Source organism: Rhamphochromis longiceps, linkage group LG23 (genome assembly GCF_057381845.1).
Source record: "Rhamphochromis longiceps isolate RC_006_pf linkage group LG23, R_longiceps_female_GT1.1, whole genome shotgun sequence".
NCBI classification, from domain to species: Eukaryota; Metazoa; Chordata; class Actinopteri; order Cichliformes; family Cichlidae; genus Rhamphochromis; species Rhamphochromis longiceps.
Window position 1 is genome coordinate 4,950,970 of NC_140578.1, and position 22,883 is coordinate 4,973,852.

A 22,883-nucleotide genomic window follows, 5' to 3' on the forward strand; every position below is an offset into this window, starting at 1 on the left:
AAGTGAAGGTTTCATTGAGTTCTGAGACAATACTTTTGCACAAATAACACACTGTGGCCGGGGAAATCCACCAATATTTATACACGTAAACCCCAGCGAAATATAATTGTCATCATATTTGCGCTTCTTTGATGAGGTTGTGTTACAGTCCGTGCTGTCATGCTTTCTCCCACTTTGACGCTCCGCATCAGACACTTCATCACTTTCCACATGGCTGGCTCCAGCTATGCTAGCCACTTGGCTAGTAACCACAGATACATCCCTGCTAGCACTGCTAGCATCCAAATCTGACGAACACATTGTTGTTGAACAATCACCTGTGCGGTCACTGGAAAATGCATCTTCGGATATGAGCTTATTGGTTGTTGTGGCCGGTGTCTCTGTGGTAGGGCCTTTTTTTCTTGTTAACCACTTGTCCATTTTCGCGCTGCACTGAATGCTTGGAGGCAACTTCAACTGTTAGGTGTCAGTCATTTGGGCAAATCACGCCCATGTATTTTGTCAGAGCTATTTTTTTGCTGAACACCAGAGGGTGGTATATAGTCATGTATTTGACAGGCAAAAAAAACTGCATTAGCGCAAATTTCGGCTTTTAAAACTTTTGATCCCCACTCCAACCCCAACCCACACGTACCCCCTACAGCCACTTGCGTACCCCCGAGGGTACGCGTACGGTAGTTTGGGAACTACTGCTTTAGATAAACACCACACTCAGCCCCCAGCAATTTCCAACACAAGAGTTTGTCCGTAAAAGCTTATTGATTGTCCTTCAGCTGCTTCTCATTCATCTGAGTTTTCAGAGAGAAATACATGTAGAATACCTACACTTACTCTGTAATATTTTAATTATTAGGCTATTCTTTACCTAATCAGGTCTGCTTATTTTTGGCTCACTAATTTGTAATGCTCTTGATGGAATTCTGGTGGTTGTTGAAATTAACTGACCGTGTCCTTGTTTATAAATTAGCATATTGTTAGTAGATGAGCCACAGAACTTTCCGCTTTTTTGCAATTGCAGCATCATGCTAATTTTTCATATTACAGTGTTCAATGTTTCAATGTGCAGGTACTCCAGTTTTTGTATCTGAACCCTTACTTCATGCCACGGTGTTGTGGTAAGTGTAGAATCTGGTTTAGCGTAGTGTTGGTGACAAAAGGCCTTGCCTGAAAAAGACACACAGATCATAGCGTTTATGCTAAAGGAACTCTATATATTAGTATTATTATTATTATATAAAACTCATGTCTTGAAATGCTATTTTTACACCCAGTTTATACTAGCCTGATGCCAGTTAACGTAATTAGTTGTAACTGATGTGCAGATCACTGGAGTCACATTTTACACAGTGTGTTTCCACCACTTTGAAAAAGTTATCTTATGAAGAGTAAAACGGATGAAACGATTGACCCAATCCAGAAACAAATTTTGACAAAACAGATTTTACGGTGAGTCAAAAACAGCCGGTGACTGATAGAAGCATCCATCTAATGGACACCTAAGCCACCCAAACTGAAAGGCTCATCACTCAGCCATCATGCTACTCAACATGGATTTGATGATTATTATTTGCCTGTTGCAGTCCACGTGTTGACCTAAAAAGCAAGGAAATGGATGCAAATTTGTTTTAATGAGAGCTCATTAATTATTGGGAACAAACAAACTCAAACACATTTTCCATTCAATCATAATGCTGTGAGTTCAACTTGTTCTGAACAGTGAAAATGATATGCGATGACATTAAAAGCACTTGGACTACTCTTAGTACAGATAAATGTGTTTCACTCTGAAGGTAATAAATGGCATCAACCAGCATCAACGCTCCATTCCAACAGTGAAAAGAATAAAATAACATTAGTTTAGGCTCAGTGCAAGGCAAGCAAATTCATCAGTGTGGTTGCCTGTTCCTAGAAGTATCTCTTTCTTGATAGTACCCTTCATTCCCACCCAGGCATGGTTCCAAGGGTCACGGAAAGACTGACCTGATATACATGTTTGGCACAGCTAAATGGATGGACTCCAATCTTACAGGGACCAAGTCTTCTCTCTATCAGCAATAACTATGAGTAAAAGCCTGAGTAATGCTGCATTTCATTTATCCTTCCTTTTAATTTGGTTTGCTAGTTATTTATTAGGGTTAAGTGGATAATAGCCCTATGGAAGCCACTTCTTGGTGGCTCATACATGAGTATTGGACTCATGATGGATATCTAAGGAGTCAAAGCCTACATTACCCACAGTGCACAGTTCAATTTAATTACATTTTTTCTACTATGGCTCTCTTTTCAATCTCTTATACAAATGCAACTTCTAGATGTTCCCCCCCTGTCCCTGTGTGTAAGTGAATGCTGGATTCACTGGAATCGATCCCTGTTTTGTTTTGTTTTTGTTTTTTTAAAAATCAATCTTATTGTGGGGTTGGACCACTAAAATCCTAACTGTAGACAAAAACCACAGATATTTTAATTTAATTCTTCTTGGTGGAGTATCTGTACCGCTCCATGTATTCATTGATCTAAATAAGCAGTTAATGTCTGAAACTATTCTATGTGTTATTAAACCCTTTGGTGGCGAATAATGACATTTTCAGCCTATAATCAGGTCAGGGTGTTGGGCGTCTACTAGGGCTGGGCGGTAATACCGGTATAATGTTGGGCAACGATAAGAAAATGAAATATCGCGATAAAATATGGGTAAAACGCGCATGCGCAGTGCCTTTGTTTTCATACGCACATGGCGGAAAAAGCATGGCGGAGAATGAGAAGGGCGAAAGCGGATCGTTGAATGAAACAGATGAACCAGAACTGGTTTGTAAAAATGCTGCAACTTCAGTGGTGTGGAACTGGTTTAGCTTTCGCCCATCAGATACACAACAAAGCACTATTTTTGGTAGCGCATGCTAGCGGGCCGTCGTTATTACCGTGTTTTTTGGAAAATACGGCACACTTAAAATCAATTCTTTGATTTTTCTGAAAATCGACAGTGCCCCTTATAATCCCGTGTGTCTTATGTATGAATTCTGGTTGTGTTTACTGACCTCGAAACGATTTTATGTGGTACACGGCGCTCGAAAATCTGTCAAATGCTTTAGTACGACTTTGCTAAGCTACGAAGCCGCACCGCTTGATGGATTGTTGGAGCATTACGGCTATCGTTGGCAGGAGCCTCGCGGAGTGATACGTACTGCGCTTCAACATAATATTACTGTATTGTGTGTGTGTGTATAACCTCTTTTTAAGTTTTGTGGATATTCTACATGGTTATGCTGAGGATATGTCGGCCAGTTTCCACTGGAAATGCCTTTTGGTTAAACTGTCAGCAAGAAATTTGCATTTGCACTGAATTTTTATATAACTTTAATGCACATAAAAACAGCTGCTTGTTTAAGTGAAAATACATTGATGGTTTGTTTTTTGCACTAATAAAGTTGTGGAGTTGTAAAGTATTTTGTCTAGTGTCAATTATATCGTTATCGCAAATTTTCAAATGTATATCGTGATAAATATTTTTGGTCATATCGGCCTGCTCTAGCGTCTACTATAAACAATTTTAGTTCAGAGAGGGATGATCATTAGCCCTTTACCTTGTTTTGTTTATTTTTTTTCTCAGTTTTTGAAATGTCCATTAAACAACTAGATTTAAATGAGAGCCTGACCAATACAGGAGGAACATCTTGTGCAGAATTCCAGTATCATTTAAGAGTTTGACTCTGTCTTTTCCTTTTGTCTCTCCAGCTGAAGAGTACCATGCAGCACATAAACCTCAAGATAAGCCACGACACCAAAGAGTAAGTTCTCCTGTTTCTGTCAGTTTCTCCTCTTGCGTTGTTAACCTTGACCCACAGCATATGTAAAGTGACCCCATTGATGTCTTCAGCTGAAAGGTCCATTATTGACCTAGAACAAGAACACAATGCGGGTAATTACTTCAGGCTCTTTGTTTCTTTCTTTCTTTTGGTTGCCTTTGACTTTTGTAGTCACAAATTTTAGAAATGTACCTTCAGACTACTCGACAAATCTCTTGTTAGCTTATAGAGGTAAAGAAATGTGGAAATTAGAGCTCCCTTGGGGCCGTTAGGTTGCACTTCGAGGCACTTCAGCCACACTGTCTCCTGTAGCTGTTTTCACTAATTGCATACTCAGACTTTGAAATATCTTCGCATTTGTCATAAAGTAGAAAATGGCATCAGAGGTTTTTAGGAACCTCTTTGAAAGCATAGTTTGAAAGCACACTGTCTGTTTCAATTATAAGTGGAACTGAGATCGAAATGAGTTGAAAAATAAGTTCAGGCCACTTTCCACAAAGCCTCATTTATAGATCTAGTAATGAAAGTCAAATAACTGGCTCAATACCTTATTAACTTGAAGAAGATGGGATTATGCAATAAGAAGAGGCTGCACAGGCTACAAAATCTGTCAGTCAAGATAAGAAAGCATTAACATGTGAGAAATGGTGAAATATATTCCACTTATTTTTCTATAATAAGAGGCACTTTTTACAGTAGTGTGCAAAGGTTCTTAACCACACCTAATTTCTTTATATTGTTCTAAGAAATGGGAAGCGGGTACAGCAATTGTTTGAAATATGTTCAGACATACATGGAAATCCAGTATATAAGGAAAAAACAGAGTTTGCACAATTCGAAAATCAATATTTGGTATTAGCACCTTTATTCTCCAGCACAGCTTGAACTCCCTTAGGTAAGCATGTGTTTTCTTCTTAAAGGTATGCTTTTACTACATTGGCAGTGTGTATATGATAGTTACCCCGCTGAAAAATCAAATGTTGCCAATCAGAAGCTTTCCACATGGTATCGTGTGGTGGATCAGTAAATCATAATTACGTCAGATTTGACAACAACCCCAACACAATTGGCTGTAAAGCTCCAAAACACAACAAGACCTGCATAGTGTTTTACTCGATGTTGCACCTCTCCCATGCTCTCCTTTGTAAATATTGATAATGATTTGAACAAAAAAAATTAACATTTTAATTCATAACTCCATAAGACCTGTAGTGGCCAGTCTGACTTTACAATGAATTAGGGCTGCACGATTAATCGTTAGAAAATCGCGATCTCGATTCATACTTATGTGCGATCTCATTTCCAAATGACAACGATTTAAAAAAAAAAAAAAAAAAGACGACGACGACTGTACCGCATTTTGATCCGGGACGTACTCTGCATGAAAACAAGCGCTCACTCTTCCTGCTCAACAAATGACAAGGGCGGAGCCTTATACAACGTGATACAGAAGCTGTGCCGTGTGATGCTAACATTAGCAGGGAAAAAACAACGGAGAACACGTCAGGGATGACGAGAAAGTGGCAGGAGAAAATCTGTCCCGGTCAACCACCCAAACATCAATAACGGGAACCTTATACAGCGCTTCCCTATACCTGTCGAACTCCCGCAGGCACAAAGAAATTACGGAGGCTATCACTTATCACCTGACCAAAGATATGGCTCCCATCAACACTGTGCAAAACGAGGGATTTAGGAAAATGATCAACACCCTAGACAAACGCTACACAGTGCTGTCCCCCAACTATTTTTCTATTGTTGCACTACCTGCTCTATACACGCAGTGTCGAGCAACGGTGGAGACGGAATTTCAAGCAGTACAACATTTTGCAGCAACAACAAAACGTGAGACATTTGTTGTTTTTATGTTTATTTATTGTTTTTATGTTCAGTCTCAACTGTTACGAAGTTGATGTGCAGTTAATAAGTGCAATAAATATTTATACTGGAAAAGAAAATCGTGAGAGAATCGTGATCTCAATTCTAAGCCAAAAAATCGTGATTCTCATTTTATGCAAAATCGTGCAGCCCTACAATGAATAAAATATTCCTCTGAAAATGGTCAGGCAGCCAATACCCAAAGAAAGCCTAGAGAAGTTTTGCTCGATACCACTATAAAAAAGTTACAAGTCTCTTTTTTTTGGAGGCAAAATGAACTTTTGCATAGTACTCTACATTAAAGATTGGGTGACACAGCCTGAAAAATGCTTTTTAAAATTTACTTAAGGGTTAAATTTGAGTTATACAATTGTCATACAGCAAAATAACTGTCTTCATGACTAGAATTTCAATGTTGAAATTTAATAGTTCTTAAATGTAAATTGGCTTCACTCCTTTAAAGCCAAACATTCATCTTCTGGTACTGATGAATTTACCAAGAGAGGTTGAGCTATAACATGCCAATGAATTCAACATGTTGAAAGATGAATTATCACTAAATTTCTTTTTGCCATCTACAAAACTGCAAAGAGCTAGAAATGTGTGGATAGAGAGGTTAAAGAAAAGACAGAGAGGTGAGCAGAGAACAAAAGGAGACAGAGTGAGAGCACTGGAGACATAGATGACAAAGACTGACAGCCATCCTCCTCAGTCTGACATCTACAGTACACCACAGATCCAGTCCTTTGAATATCAAAACAGGGCAAGGGTTAGAAGAAGTCAGAGGGAGGAAAGAGTTCAGTCCGAAACTTGAGATTTGCTGTCAGCGGAAGCAAGCTGACATTCTGAGCCAGACTCCACACAACCATTGTGATTTTCTTTGGCCTTTCACTCCACACACACAGATACACAGAACCACACATACAGTGGGGCAAAAAAGTATTTAGTCAGCCACCGATTGTGCAAGTTCCCCTGCTTAAAATGATGACAGAGGTCAGTAATTTGCACCAGAGGTACACTTCAACTGTGAGAGACAGAATGTGAAAAAAAAATCCATGAATTCACATGGTAGGATTTGTAAAGAATTTATTCGTAAATCAGGGTGGAAAATAAGTATTTGGTCACCTCAAACAAGGAAAATCTCTGGCTCTCACAGACCTGTAACGCCTTCTGTAAGAAGCTTTTCTGTCCCCCACTCGTTACCTGTATGAATGGCACCTGTTTGAACTCATCATCTGTATAAAAGACACCTGTCCACAGCCTCAAACAGTCAGACTCCAAACTCCGCCATGGCCAAGACCAAAGAGCTTTCGAAGGACACCAGGAAAAGTATTGTAGACCTGCACCAGACTGGGAAGAGTGAATCTGCAATAGGCAAGCAGCTTGGTGTGAAAAAATCAACTGTGGGAGCAATCATCAGAAAATGGAAGACATACAAGACCACTGATAATCTCCCTCGATCTGGGGCTCCACGCAAGATCTCATCCCGTGGGGTCAAAATGATCATGAGAACGGTGAGCAAAGATCCCAGAACCACACGGGGGGACCTGGTGAATGACCTGCAGAGAGCTGGGACCAAAGTAACAAAGGTCACCATCAGTAACACACTACAACGGCAGGGAATCAAATCCCGCAGTGCCAGACGTGTTCCGCTGCTGAAGCCAGTGCATGTCCAGGCCCGTCTGAAGTTTGCCAGAGAGCACATGGATGATACAGCAGAGGATTGGGAGAATGTCATGTGGTCAGATGAAACCAAAGTAGAACTTTTTGGTATAAACTCAACTCGTCGTGTTTGGAGGAAGAAGAATACTGAGTTGCATCCCAAGAACACCATACCTACTGTGAAGCATGGGGGTGGAAACATCATGCTATGGGGCTGTTTTTCTGCCAAGGGGACAGGACGACTGATCCGTGTTAAGGACAGAATGAATGGGGCCATGTATCGTGAGATTTTGAGCCAAAACCTCCTTCCATCAGTGAGAACTTTGAAGATGAAACGAGGCTGGGTCTTCCAACATGACAATGATCCAAAACACACCACCCGGGCAACAAAGGAGTGGCTCCGTAAGAAGCATTTGAAAGTCCTGGAGTGGCCTAGCCAGTCTCCAGACCTCAACCTCATAGAAAATCTGTGGCGGGAGTTGAAAGTCCGTGTTGCTCTGCGACAGCCCCAAAACATCACTGCTCTCGAGAAGATCTGCATGGAGGAATGAGCCAAAATACCAGCTACTGTGTGTGCAAACCTGGTAAAGACCTATAGTAAACGTTTGACCTCTGTTATTGCCAACAAAGGTTATGTTACAAAGTATTGAGTTGTATTTTTGTTATTGACCAAATACTTATTTTCCACCCTGATTTACGAATAAATTCTTTACAAATCCTACCATGTGGATTCATGGATTTTTTTTTCACATTCTGTCTCTCACAGTTGAAGTGTACCTCTGGTGCAAATTACTGACCTCTGTCATCATTTTAGGTGGGGGAACTTGCACAATCGGTGGCTGACTAAATACTTTTTTGCCCCACTGTATTTGCATGATCTCCTTAAGGTAAACTGATCCAGCAGTATCGTTTTTAAGAAGGCGCAGTAGTAAGGGAGTACTGATGGCTTTTTCTCAGTTCTCTTGCTTTTTCCTTTAGTCTTCTTTTTTTCTTTTAAAAAAACAGGTGTTGTTAATCCAGGCCTGTGCTGTGAAATACAGTCTTTTTGATTCAAGCCCTATAAGAGTTGCTTGTTTGCTCTGTAGAGAGAGCAGTTTCACCTCAGAGACTCAGAGTACTCCCTGTCTACCTTTACATTCTGTTAGGCTTATGTGATTTAAATCTGACATTTTTGTTTTTTGTGTATGTGTGCATGTGAGGAAAAAGAAAAAAAAAATTTCTGTGCACTGATACGCAAGCGAGCTTGCAAACAAATGTCCAGAAATCTTGATTTTGCTGAGCTTAAAGCTCAAACAGCAGAACTGAAAGCACTTGGTAAGTCTACATTTCCAAGCCAAAAGAAAAATGGACAGACGGAAAAGAAGACTGACAGAGACAGTCATGGTTTATGCCTGTGTGTTTGATTTAGCTTTGGCTCAGGCTGTCTGTGCTCTTTCTGCATTCCCATTAGAATGTTGTCGTCTGTGGCAGCCCAGAGGATTTGAATGGCACAGGCACAGGGTAATGGGAACACAGGGGATGCAGATTGGCAGGATGTTTTTTAACCACCAATTTCATCATCAGAATCACCAGCATTGCATTTGTATTACTTCTGTAAGCATAAAGCAGGCTGCGCCCCGGAGATCACATAGCACAAAATAAATATTGATGTTGAAATCCGTCCACACAGCAGGGCTTTATTCCACAGTGTGACTTTTATAGCTCAATTATGACTAATAATCTTAGCGATGCATCCATTAACAGTAATAAATTCATGTGTGCTCTTCCTCCTACATTGATTTTTATTAGCTGGACATTATTGTCCATAATCAAATAAAGTTTATTAGACTTCTCGACCTATAAAAAAAAAAAAACGTGGACAATTAAAGATAGGGCTGGGCCATATTATACCGTTTACGGTAATACCGGTATAATGTTAGGCAACGATAGGAAAATGAAATATTGCGATAGAATGGGAGTAAAACGCGCATGCGCAGTGCCTTTGTTTTCATACGCACATGGCCGATTGTTGAGTGAAACAGATGAACCAGAATTGGTTTGTAAAAATGGTGCAACTTCAGTGATGTGGAACTGGTTTGGTGTTTGTCCGTCAGATACACGACAAAGCACATTTTTTTGCAGAACATGCAAGCGGCCGTTGTTATTGTCATATTTGTCGGACTAAGATGCTCTTAAATCTGGGAGTAATCTGGGTCCTAAACTCCGTGTGCTTCAGGTCAAACAACACTGCAGCATCACTTAGAGTTAAAAACTGTCTAAATTCTTTCATCTTTAATAAAACGATCAGCATTGCTGCTTTACCAGGTGTAACTATAAAGTTTAACTTCCAGGCATCCATGAAAACAAAAGTTATTACATTTAACGGAGTTAGAAGTTAGCAGGAAGCTAGCGGAAGTTAGCTCGCTAGTTTCGCTAGTTACCTAAGCATGATATAGCATGTTCTGACGGAGAGATTTCTGAAAAAAATCAAACGTGCAGCTCTGCTATCACTTCCAACATAAATGAAGACAGGAAACTAAACAGCATTGACGTTTGTAGGGTTACTGAAGTTGGGCTAGCTGGTATATAATGATGTGCTACGTGATCGCTAGCGACACAGCTATGTTAGCATAACATAAACAGTGAAGCTGGAGGACGAACACTAACACTTTTCCACTTATAAAAGTTAACGTGAAGGTTCTTCATGGTTAGAGACAAATGCAATCGCATGGCAGGATGCTGTAAACGGACCAAACTTCAGTCAGGAGAACAACTGAGATAATCCATCCACAATACGAGGTTAGTCATTAATATACTGCAACAACATGGGAATAGAGCAGCTGCCAGAGAATTCAACATTAATGAATCAATGGTACAGAAGTGGAGGAAGCAAGAAGAATGAGTTTAATAAAGTTTGATTTATCTGACTGCTTTGTTTCGCTTAATGTGCCTTATAATCCCGTGCACCTTATGGTCCGAAAAATGCGTACTGCACACTGCAGTTTAATGTTGCAAAGCACCTCTTTTTAACTTCAGTGGATATTATACATGGTTATGCTCAGGATATGTCAGCCCATTTCTACTGGAAATGCCTTTTGGTTAAACTTTCAGCAAGGAATTTACATTTGCACTGTTACATTTTTATAAAGCTTTAATGTACATAAAAACCAGCTTCTTGTTTAAGTGAAAATAAATGGAAGGTTGTCTTTTTGCGCTAGTAATGTTGTGGAGTTGTATTTTGTCTCGCATCAATTATATCGTCGGTTATATCGTTATCGCAAATTTTCAAATATGTATCGTGATAAATATTTTTGGCCATATCGCCCTGCTCTAATTAAAGACATGTTTAAATAAAACACAGTTCTTAAGCTCCAATCTGTGCGTGTGTCTGGCGAAAAAGATAATGACATTTCATTGATAAGGTTTTCTGAAGAAATAATCTCAGTAACTATAAAGTTAATGGAAGTTAAGCCTGGCCTAAAGACAACACAGCCTTCATCTTTCTGTACCGTGGCAGGTTTTTATTTATCACTCATTCAGTATGAATGCGGATAGATTTGGTCAACATGTGAACCACAGATGTGTAGTTCAAAATAGAGGTCCAACATTGGTCATTAGTACTAATGTAATAAAGACCACTGAACACTCTTGGATCAGAATGTCAACTTGTTAATGGGCATTATGGCTTCCTTATCTTTCAGCCTCTGATCTAACAGTCCATAATGGTTAGCACAAGGTGCCATTATAATGTACAGTGACTCCACCTACAAATCTATTAGCCATATGTGATTTCATTCTGGTAGACCTCCCCTTAATGGCTGTCTCATCGAACAGCACTGCATTACTTTGAGCACAGCTTTCATTTTTAGTCTCCATCTGACCACATGCTGGATTTTCTTCAGTGAGCTCAAAACTGTTTTAAGTGAATTTCATTTTGGGGACAAGGACATGTATTGTAGATCAAAGACTTTGTAGTTGGGCCTGAAAAACTCCCCCTCCTCCTCCTGTCTTTACAGTGTGCTGCATTAAAGTGTACCGTGTCATACCATGACATCTCCACCAAATATTCTCCCTCAAACCTCTGAACGCCCAACATTTCCCCACATATCCACACAATGTGCACACAAGGATTAGACACATGCATATAGACTGTGCACCTTATACTTTTATAGATATCTAAATATAAAAGACGCTGTTGTAAACAAAGTTTCAGTGTGTGTCATATTTGGTGAACTGCAGCAAGCTGCATGCCTCCACATTGATATAACAGCAGGATCATTGTTGCTCTCTAAAGTTAGTTTCACATTTACACACCTGAAGCAACAGCAGTCACTTCAATAATGATCCTTGACACACAGACAGCATGTGTCAACATTCAAGTTAAATAGCGTGTACTCTCTTTATCAGAAGAAAGTATAAAACAGGTTGTTTTTTTACAGTGGGAAAGTTGGTCTTTATTGATATACTGTACATTAAATTCTTGTTTACAAGAAGCTTATACTAGTATAGAATGTAAATGACTATTACACCGACCTATATTCGACCTACATGGCTACCCATGTGTACCCATTTACTTTATCAATAGTTAAGTAGTTATGTGATAAGGCCACAGTGGCTGGGACATTTGGCACTTAATATGTCAGACAGTTAAAGATGTTACAGTAGAGCTCTGGACGGACACTCTGACCCTGTGACTGTTGGAAAAAACAAGAAGGCTTGCTCCGGGTCATGCTCCTGACTTGAGTATTGCCTCCAGGCTTGGGCATGAAGGACTATTCCACGGAAAACTCCACTTTTGTCTCTGAGCTGTAGCCAGGGTCTCCGCTTACTCCACACCAGTGAAATCCTTAACGTGAAGTTTTATGCAGAGTTTGGGGTCTGCACAAATTTCCTCTGTTGCTTCGCAGATGTGTGCGTGCAAGTGATTGGAACGTATCTTCGATGAAGCAAAGCTCACATAGTTTCTGAAGTAACCTGAGGTGCACAAGGAGACACTATTGATGGGGATGGTGGAAAGATTTTATTTTTACAAAGACTTAAACATAAACAAAAATGATAGATTGGTAACTGTCTCACTCTGGGGAATTATGAGCACGGTTCATAATGAGGCCATTTCAAGCTTGTGTACAGGAACCATTAGAGAAAATAACTATATAAGGTATTATATGTCTGCGCTTTGTTCTCTGTCTTTTCACAGGAGACCAGACACAGTTAAACAGAAGAATGCTTTTCCACCAAACTTCATTCACTCTCTGGACTCCACACACATGATGCTGACATCTCTCCACTGCTACAGGTAACGTGTCAAAAGCCTGAAATAAAAGATTCTTTACGTTTTTTGTTGGTGTTACAGAATCATTTTTATAGAGTCAGATATTGGCACTCTCTGTATTTGCATGATCCCATAGGAGTGCAGTCTCATATTAAGTCCATTCATCACCTCAAATAGGCATTCTGTTAATTCATTCCCTCTTTATGACACTATAATTGGCTTTGAATGAATAACTGCTGTTGACTTGCTAGGTTTCTAATAAAGTCCTGTGCACTTACCTTTTATAGACCACTGTCTACTCTTTCTTTTGTCCTTTTTCTGTGATGTAATTGCTGCACGTGACCTGTCATGATGCCTTTGTCTCCTCTCTTCTTGTCCTCTCTCAGTTCTGGTCTGACTTTTGTCTCAGTTCATGACTGTTTCTGGACGCATGCGCTCACTGTGGACACCATGAACAAGGTAATGTTTTAAAGCAGTCATTTTTTTGCTCCCGCCTGTGCAGATTACTTCATTTTTTCACAGCTGTTTCCAGCATGTTTTGATCATGTATATTCAGGGTTTTGTGCTTGCCTTCTTTTGCTGATTAATTAAAGTTAAAAAATGACACCACTGATTATGTCTTGCTTTCTTTAGTCGAAGCTGAGCAGTGTTTTTGTGTTTCTGAAATCACTGAGACCTGAGCTTCTTTTAGCATTTCTACAGCCGAAGCAGGTGATAAAAATATTTTGTGCAGCACCTATGACTAGTGCTTCAGTTTTGGGAGAACAGCTTGGTGATGCCAGTGAAACAAACTTCTTTTGTCACTGCTTTGTACATATACAGGCTGCAGGTAGCACCAGCAGACAGGCTGATGTGCTGAATAAATGACTGCCTGCCCCCGCCAGCTGAAACTCAGTCATCAGGCCCAGACTGAGACACAGCATTGAATAAAATGGATCAAATTACCATAAGGCCCCAATTTTCTGTAGATGTAGCTTCAGAGCAGTCAGGATTTTATGTCTTCACCCAGTCTCAGAGGAGTTAGAACCAATGAAGCAGTTCCCTCTCACTATATTTATTCCCTTGCATATTCTCCGTCTCATCTGTGTGAGTGTACGCCTTCCTCATTACACAGGTAATTGAACACAGCAGTAGACGGAGGGTATTAAATATCTTGGTCAACACCTAAGCACACGAAGTAGATCCTTGTTTTAATGGCAACTGATTCTTCCTTCACCTGCCAATTTCTCTGGACTGCGCATCCTATTAAAAGGGCACGGATCCTATCAGTGCTGGGTGAGGTGTGGAGTACACCTCTGATTCACTGTGAAATGCACCCACAGATAACAATAATTAAAAGTTTAAGGAAACTGATTTAAACAACATAATTGATAAAGGTAACTCATAAAGGAAAGAAACTTTAGTTCTAGCTCTTCTGATACGTTCAGACATATAAACTTTAAAAAGGTGGTGTGGATTTTTTTTAACAAGATGTGGGGGAGAAATAGTCTGATAGTAAAACCGTATATGTTACTGTATATTTACAGTACTGTGCAAAAGTCTTGACCCACTCTTCGTTTCTTTATATATGGTGAGGAAAATTGTTACAGCACTTAATCTGCAAACATACATGCAAATACAGTTTAGAAGGCAAAAAAAAGTTTTTACAATCCTAAAAAGCTTGAAAGTCAATATTTGATATTGACTTTAATATATTTTGTTCTGATGAGGAGTTAAACCATGAACTTTCAAATCTGGATTCGTGACTCTATCAGATGTGTTATCGCTGATTTTCAGTCCAGTTCTTGTGTAATTTGGCAAACACCAGTCTTTTCTCCCCATGTCCCTTCCTTTAGAATGGCTTCTTGACAGCCTCCCTTCCCCTGAGATGATTTCAGATTAGCTTTCACTGAACATTAGAGAAGATAAATAAGCTGAAGGTCTAGGCTTGATCTAGGTTTAGGCCTGACACATGTTTTGGTTTGGTTTTTGTCCTCCACTTTGTTTTCTATTTTCTGGTTTTCTTGGATATCTTTTTAAGGATGCATGGTGCAGTGTGCTGCGATATTAGCTTTCAGCTAACTGCTCTTTGGGAATCACCATGTTGGTGCAAAAATGCAACTTTATGCTGTCATGGTTGTCAAATTGTGTTATCTTTGGAAATTTTCATAGGTTCAAGCAAAGAAATGGAAGAAGAAATGTTTTTGTGACAGGCTGCTCGTAACAAACTGGCTACATTTTTATGTGTAACAACATAACACAGGTTCGTCCCTTGAGTATTGGTGCCTTTTTTATGTTGAAATGATTCATAGGTCAGAGTTAAGGTGCAGCACACAAACAAAACAAGTTCCTCTAAAAAGGTTTCGGCACAATGACTGAACTGAAAATGAGTCCAAAGGAAAGTCAAAGACCTTTCTTTTTTTTTTTTTTTTTTTTTTTTTTTAAAAGAAAATTACAGAGTTTGGCTCCTTGGCAACAAAATCTAAAGAAATGACGAGTGGCTCAAGACTTTTGCACAGTACGATATCAGCATTTACAGAAGGGTGCAAAGGTTTTAGGGTCTCTGATAAGCAGTTTGACGTGCCTGTAGAGATTCCGTGTGATATTGTGCTGGATGATCTATGATCTTCTCATGAATGACTGTTAATTAGCTATTAAATTAAGTCACCTCGAGCCAGCAAATGTGTATCATGGGGTTCTTTCAAGTTATGGAAAATAATTTGATTTTAATTAGACCTGCGTGATATCCAGACCTGCATAAATATGGAAATACTAACGCAATAATATTACAACACAGCTCATCTTTTCCTGTTATCTTCTTTAATAAATTCTTTCCACCCTACCTTCTCTTTCAGTACATTTGACAAAAATGGGTTTTGAAGCAGAAATGGAGAAAACATACAGCCAAGGCAAAGTTGTTTCAGCTCTTGGAGCTGGTCCATTTGCCAGATTTGGTTGCATCCCTTGATTTTTTTTCTTCTTCTGTGCTCCATTCATTGTTCAGTTGGTCAGCAAGCCAGAGTCAAACGGTCAAACGTTTAAACCGAACTAACTCAAAGTGCACTTCTCTCTGCCTCGTCTTCCTGCCAGGTTTGTCGGGAACAGTTTGTCGCCCTGCACAGCCAGCCAATCCTTCAAGAGCTGTCCAACTTCCTGCTTTACAAATACTGCACAGGAGTCCTGTGAGTTTGCACCCACATGGAGGAGCACTTTTGACTGGGCTCATACACACAGATCCCAGGAGCGCTACTGTGGTTGCTCAGGCAGCAAAATATTTGTCATACAATATCAACATTTCAGTGAAATATTATGTAATAGCTACTAGTTCATATTTTCATACTTAGTTGCACCTATCTGCTGTCTGTCCCTCTTGTTCTTACATAACAAGCCATCATTCTCACGAGTCTGTGTTTATGCTAGATTGTATTACCTTTAATGAGATTTTTATGATATTTGTGATATGTGCCACCACAGATTGAACATATTCAGCTACTACATGTGCACAGGTTATAAAACAGAAGCTAGACAAACATAAGAGGGCTTTATAGCCACTAATCTCAGGGCTTTGTGTCCTTGTAAAGCACTGAGATTTTCTACAGTTTCTACATGACATTACATACAACATGATTCTCTCTCCCCATGTCCGTCTTACTATCCTCCCCCTCAAGATGGGTTATGCTCATCATCCACTTCCACTGCACCTTCTTTGTCTCTCTTACCATTGTTACTGCCTAGTTTCACGAACACATTTTTCATTCTAGGATGTGTCAGAGAAGAGGAGATGTGGAACTACAAAGGCATTTTGGGTTTCTTTATTCATCAAAATGTTAAAGTAATTTTTTTCTAGTATCAAAAAATAACCCAGCTCACCTGTGCACAAATGTACTTTGCTGTGTAGAGTTTTTATGCAGAGTATAAAGTTGCTCTCACACTGATCTGCAGAATGACAAAACTGCACAGACAAACAGAGCGGACTTTACAGTGGTGGCAATGAGACCTTCTTCCCAGTAGTTACATTTTTAAACCAAAAAACATATTTATATATTCAATTAGTTTTATTTTTGTTAATAAGGAAGAAAGAACAGGTAACTGCGTTTGTAGGAGGGCTGAAAATCCTTTGACTTTGTACTCCTATAGAGACAAAAGCACATTTTTCTCTGAGTTAACTTTATTACTCTCCTCTTTGTGGCAGGACTGAAGCCAAGAGCAAAAAGTACCAGGAGTATAGAAGGCTGATGATGCTGCTGGCCAAAGTGCCCCAGACAGGTCAGTTTGAATGAGGCTGTGTGGCTCCCAAACACCTGGACTTGATGGAGTGTTTACAAGGACAAGGTACAGGCTGATGGGGTTTGTTCCTAATTGGGCAGAAGAGAACTTGTACAGGTATACCTTAAAGCTCTTAGCAGAAGGGCAATACTGGTGGACCGTATGAACTGGATCCATTCACAATTCTGCATTTTCCTCCTTGCTTTATAATTCTGATTAGTGTTGAATATTGTCCATACATATCAGACTTGGTCAAATAGCCTGATTTGGTCCCAGATTAGAGTATCCTACATTTTCAAAAACTAAATAACTAAAAATAATAAGTAAAAACTAATAAGCTTGTGTCATTGTGTTTCGTAACCTGCATGGCCACTTGCAGGTCCAGCTTCCTCACTTTACCTTTTGATGTAATTTGCGTTTCTATCCATTGTTCTCCTAAATGGATGTGGTGCACAGAGGCAGTCTCTCTCTGTCTCTCTGTCAGGTGGATGCAGGCTTTTCTGTTATGCAACCTCTTGCTCCATCTCCATTTGTACACTTATGATCTGCTTGGCACTGACAGCTGGGTTGTACCAATTGATTGCTGTTAATTGTGTCCCTCCTCTGCATAATCAGCTTATGTGGCTGAGACCGGTCAGGTGTGCACCTCGGGCGTCTGTTTTCCCGCATGTCCGCAGTTTTCATTTCAATAGAAGGCCCCACTGAATGTGGAGTATAATCTTTACTATAAAGGATCCGAAACGTATGATTATCCGGTTTCAACGTGTGTGTAATGAAGAGCATCAGTTGATGAGGTGTATTTACAACTATAAATTTAGGGTTTTAAAAAAGGCTGGAGAGAGAACTCAATAACCTGTGAATGTTTTACCAGCTGGAGTCTGAGTTTGGGAATAACTGATTGGCCGTCTGTGAGAATAATGATGGCTGTCAGCTATTCTGTTTGTGTGCTGGACTTGGAGTTAAGAATACAATTCAATGAATCGGTTGTGGGTGCAGTGTCTTATTATCAGTCTGACAGAGCCAATAATTGAAGGAAAAACATAATAAAGACAATAAATTATTATGCATAGTTTATGGGGCAGTTTGGATGCCTGCTAAGAGGGCAGCAAGTATCCAAACATGAATGAAGGAACAAAAAACTGTATTGATATCTATGTTAGTTAGTTAGTATATTAACTTGATGTCAGCATGTTCCAGCTATAATAAGCCTTTTCACTCTTCACTTTTTGTGTCCTTTCCTCAATAATTTATACAGCAGCTCCTGCTGGTGTACCTAACTGTCAGAGAGGCAGAGCACACAAGGCTAAGCACAGAGTGCAGGACAGGACCTCATTCAGACCTAAAATTAGCATTCATGTGGTAATGGAAAATTTACTTGTGCCCTCCAATTTGAACATTAAAGTTTCACTTAAAAAACCCACTTAAAAGAATAATTTTCTCCTCTTCTTCTGTGGCATAAAGGTTGTAGTTGGTCTTTTAGAACAGTTTGCTCAGATTTAATCAATTTTGGATGAATCATAGATTATTTTTAATAATTTGGATTATGCAATGTATTATGCAGTCACTTAAAAATAATTTTAAAAAAGTATGTGATTTAAATTTGGCCAATCTGCTCTTCAGGATCATCTTGGTTGCTGACTGGAAGGAAGTGACCGCACTTGCTCTCGTCGCGTTTTCACCATGGTCTTCAAACTCCTACAGATAGCAAATATAAATGTTCTCATTCAAACAGACCCAAATTTGCAATGGTGAATCAGATTCTGGGATGCGAGTTGACTTGGTGACTCTGTTATGCTGTAACATCCTGAGGCATCAGGGGGAAGACATTTAGTGGAAACAACCTAAACTGTGGTGTGTGCCAGCATGCCACTGAGAGCATGAACAGAGCACTCTGAAAATGGGTTGTGTTTTGTGGGCACACCAACATAATGTTCACTCATTCCTCCTCCTTGACTTCATAGCACTTCCTGAAAATGAAAATCAAGTTCAAGTTTTGACACCCTAAAGCAGGGGTGGGTAATCTCAGTCCACGAGGGCCAGTGTCCCTGCAGGTTTTAGATCTCACCTTGGGTCAACACACCTGAATCACATGATTAGTTCGTTACCAGGCCTCTGGAGAACTTCAGGACATGTTGAGGAACTAATTTAGCCATTTAAATCAGCTGTGTTGGTTCGAGGACACATCTATAGCCTGCAGGGACACCGGCCCTCGTGGACTGAGATTGCCCACCCCTGCCCTAGAGGATCCAGCAGATAGTACAAAGAGGCATAATGGACCTTGAATGGAGTGAGCTAAAAATGGTACCTGTTCTAAAAACGACTCAGACTTTTACAAGAAGTTGGTCTTCATTTATATATGCTCGATCCCCCAACCTTTTGATTGCACCTAATATTTTGGTTTATTACCAAATGCTATGCTGTGATGCTAAACTTTTCCCTTATCATGCAAATATAACAGCAGCTTAACTTTAGCTAATTGTTGCTGTTCTTCATGCATTTATTTTAATTTTCAATCCAAAAGTAGCTCACAAATGTTCCTTTAATAAAGTAAACATGATAGCTCACGCTGCCTTTAATGTGTTCCCGTGGAAACTAGCTCTGTGAGAATGATTCAGTTGGAGGAGATGTCTGCACTTTTTTTTTAAATAATATAAGAAATCAGTGTTACACAGCAGTTTTTTTTCTTCCACCAAATGCAGCAATACTGCGTGGCACTTATTTATTTGTTTTTATGTAGGTCATATAATTTGTATAACTACTGTCCAGTGACTAAATGTGCTCTGACACATTGCGTCCTGCCTCTCCAGGTGATTTTGATCTCCAGCGGGTGAAAGAATCTACTTTTTTCTTCAGCTGAGAGCTTGGTGAGAGCGAACCAGTAGAAGGAGATGAGTGGAATTGACAGAGTGCAGCAGGGAAGCTGCAGGCTCCAGGGTCCCTACCGGCTTTTCTTCCACAGACATGAGGACATTGATCCAGCCGCACCCTGCCTGCCTCCTGGTCCTCAGCCTGGCTGGAGCTGTTGGAGGCGTACACAGCGAACTCGCCTTATTAACTGACTTCTAGACTGATGGGAAAATGGTGGATTGTGGGATACTCATCCAAGTGAAAAATGAGGGAATAAGCGTTGGATGGAAATGCTAAGACTTCAATTACGGAAAAGTACCTCTGTTAGTAGACTCTACCTGGCCATATTCAGGTTTGTGTGAGTGTGGGTGGGAGTGAGTGAGTGTGTTCATTCGCTATACTGAATACAATGTGAACTGTGCCAGTCTGTTCATCACTCTAATATTTTTGCTACTCGAGCAAAAAAAATTCTACCTACAGAGTGTGTGTGTGTGTGTGTGTGTGTGTGCGTGCGTGCGCGTGTCTGCTGGTATCATGATGTAAAGATTTCCACTGAGCACTGACCTGCCTCTGCAGCCCCTACCTCTGAATGGCAGGGTGGTGTCTGAAACATTTTGTCTTCTTCAGAAGACGTTTAAAGAAGAGACATTTGAAAGATGTGTTTTACTGTAAAATGAGTGTAAAGGACACAGAAACCAAGACATGTCCGGACGTGTCGGGGTCTCTGAGATGGAGCCATAATATTCTCACCTTCTTGGAGTAACTAAACACTTGACGGTTGCAATAAAATAAACATGCTTCTTAAAATGACTCCTTACTTATTCAAAGCTTCAGTCAAACATTTGGTATTCTTAGTGTGCTTAAACAGGATGAATCGGACTGCCTGTTATTTAATTGTATCTGCATATTTCAGTGCTGCTGTTTAGACTGTTAGATGAAGGCCTCCTTTTAGATGTACCACAAAGGGTTTGCAGGCTTCACTAATCAACTCAGATCTTGTTTTTCTGGGCCAGTGCCACATGTAGAAATAAAAATAGCAGAAGTGCTATCTGATCATTGCTGGAAACGTTACAGCAGTTTCAGACAAAAGGTGCCATTGATGTTCAAAGGCAAATGTAGGCTCAGCCAAACAAAGCTGGCTGAGTGGCAGTGTAATGAAATGGAAATGATCTTTGAGGGGGCATAAGTAGTGTGTGCTGATTGCACTGCAGGTTTTTGGGGATGACAATTAATGCTGAGTACTATAAGAAAAGTTAGTTAAACATTTGTCTTTTAAATATATGTGTGAATTTGTGTGAATGGGTGAATGACTGAATGTAGTGTAAAGCGCTTTGGGGTCCTTAGGGACTAAGTAAAGCACTATACAAATACAGGCCATTTACCATATTATTAGAAATTATTCTCAAACTGGTGGGTGCAGAGCCACTGTAGGTGAGGTGTATCAAATAATCAGTAAAACTAAGCTGAATATGATTTTTCAGGGCAAATATGAGTTTGATGGTTGTATGTGCTAAACCTCATTTACTAAAATTCATAAAAGGTTTGAAAACCCCTGGTATGACCAGGGCAAAAAAAGGCTTTCATTTTGAGAAATGAGCATGTTTGCTGTCTTGTAAATGGCATTAAGGTAAGCTAACCTGGTGCAGTTAGTTTTTTTTTTATTTTTTATAGCCAGCACACCTTTAGAATAAAAGTAAAATCTACAGTACTGTGCAAAAGTGTTGAGCCACACCTCAGATCTTTAGATTTTGCATCCAAGGCACCAGACTTTCTGTAACTTTTTAAAGTGCTCTGAGAAAAACTTCAGGGTCTTTAAAAGTTTTACTTTGGACACTGGTTGCTTTTTAACTTATTTTCAGTCCAGTCCTTAAGTTACTTAAGTAAGAGTAATTTGAATGTTATTTCTATAGCACCTTTCAAGATAAATGTCAGAAAGTGCTTCTCAGCAAAATACCAGAACAGAAAATTGAGTTAAACTCTCAGATCTGACGCTCAGATGTAGAGAGTTCCAGAGTCTGACTGTTGTAAACGCTCGGTTTTCTTTTTGTTTTAGTTATGATTCACAATCAGTAGACCCTGATCACATCACCTCAGAGAAAATTTAGGGACGTAAGGATGTAAAAGTTCACTCTTGTAAGCTGGTGCTTGTCCATGAGGAGCACTGAAAGTCAAAACTTAACATCAATGACTCATTCAAGCATAAAAACACCCCAAACTCAAAGAATAAAGCAGTGTAATCTGGCAATTTACCAGTTGTAAAATGGATTCTTGGGTGCTGTTACTAGTAGTTTCTCACAAAAACACATCACTAATTCTCATTTATTTAGTTCAACCTATGAGAAATGCCAAAATTAACAGTTTGGCAGGTATGGAATTGTATTTTGGGTGATTCCCAAAGAGCTATTAGATGAAAACTTGGCATATCTCAGCACGTTGTGCATTGTGTCCTTAAAAAAAAAAGAGTAAACTGGACAATGTTAGTTTTTCACACCTTAAATTTCATTTTGTCTGTCTACAGCAAATGAACAGTATCTGAAAGTCATGTCTTTCAGAAATAGGAAAGAATGTCAGCAAAGACCTGACACAGAAGCTGAGAGATCCATCTGGACGTGCAGCTGATCCATCTACTGTTCACTGAAGCCTCATCAACAGGATTCAGTCACAGTGCAAGAGTGGCTGTCAAGAAGTCATTCTTAAGGAAGAGAAATGGGGGGGAAAAGGCTGAGCTATGCCAAAGAACTGGACTGAAAGTCAGCGACAACACGTCTGTCAGAGTATAAGAAGGCAAGGACAGATGCACAACAGTGAGTGCTGCAGCGATCTGTAAAACAATGTGGCTGCTCTGTCGTGGTTTTGGCATTTCACTCAGTGGCGTTAGAGAACTCGTCAGAATTGATGGTCATACAAAATGTTGGCTTTCAAGCTTGTACAAACTTAACTTATGCTCAGCATTTCCAAGCATTTTTGCACACGTATTCAATGAACTGCTTCAAGACTTTTACACAATTCTGTGATTCTGATTTAACTGTCATGTTTTTTATTGATTAATAAAGAAAGCTATGATTTTGACTTTAATCTTAACCTGATGCACACCAAGCAAAGGTCTCTATTCAGCAGACAATAGCCCAGAGCTGCCTCTCCTTTCCTTTGATTTTTTTTTTTCCCAACTGGGCTTCAAGGACGGAGCTCTCTCCTGT

The 22,883-nt window shown here is 39.8% G+C and overlaps 1 protein-coding gene across 1 annotated transcript in view; it reads left to right on the forward strand.

Moving 5' to 3' along the window:
- The window catches only part of polrmt (polymerase (RNA) mitochondrial (DNA directed)), a 57,793-nt gene extending 37,300 nt beyond the window's left edge, over window positions 1–20,493 (forward strand). Inside the window, exons 16-21 of the mRNA XM_085397175.1 lie at window positions 3,733–3,785; window positions 12,520–12,618; window positions 12,981–13,053; window positions 15,664–15,755; window positions 16,766–16,839; window positions 19,647–20,493. Of these exons, the coding sequence (XP_085253301.1) occupies window positions 3,733–3,785; window positions 12,520–12,618; window positions 12,981–13,053; window positions 15,664–15,755; window positions 16,766–16,839; window positions 19,647–19,696 (441 nt within the window). The 3' untranslated portion in view covers window positions 19,697–20,493. The remainder of the gene's footprint in view (window positions 1–3,732; window positions 3,786–12,519; window positions 12,619–12,980; window positions 13,054–15,663; window positions 15,756–16,765; window positions 16,840–19,646) is intronic.
- Window positions 20,494–22,883: the final 2,390 nt, after the last annotated feature.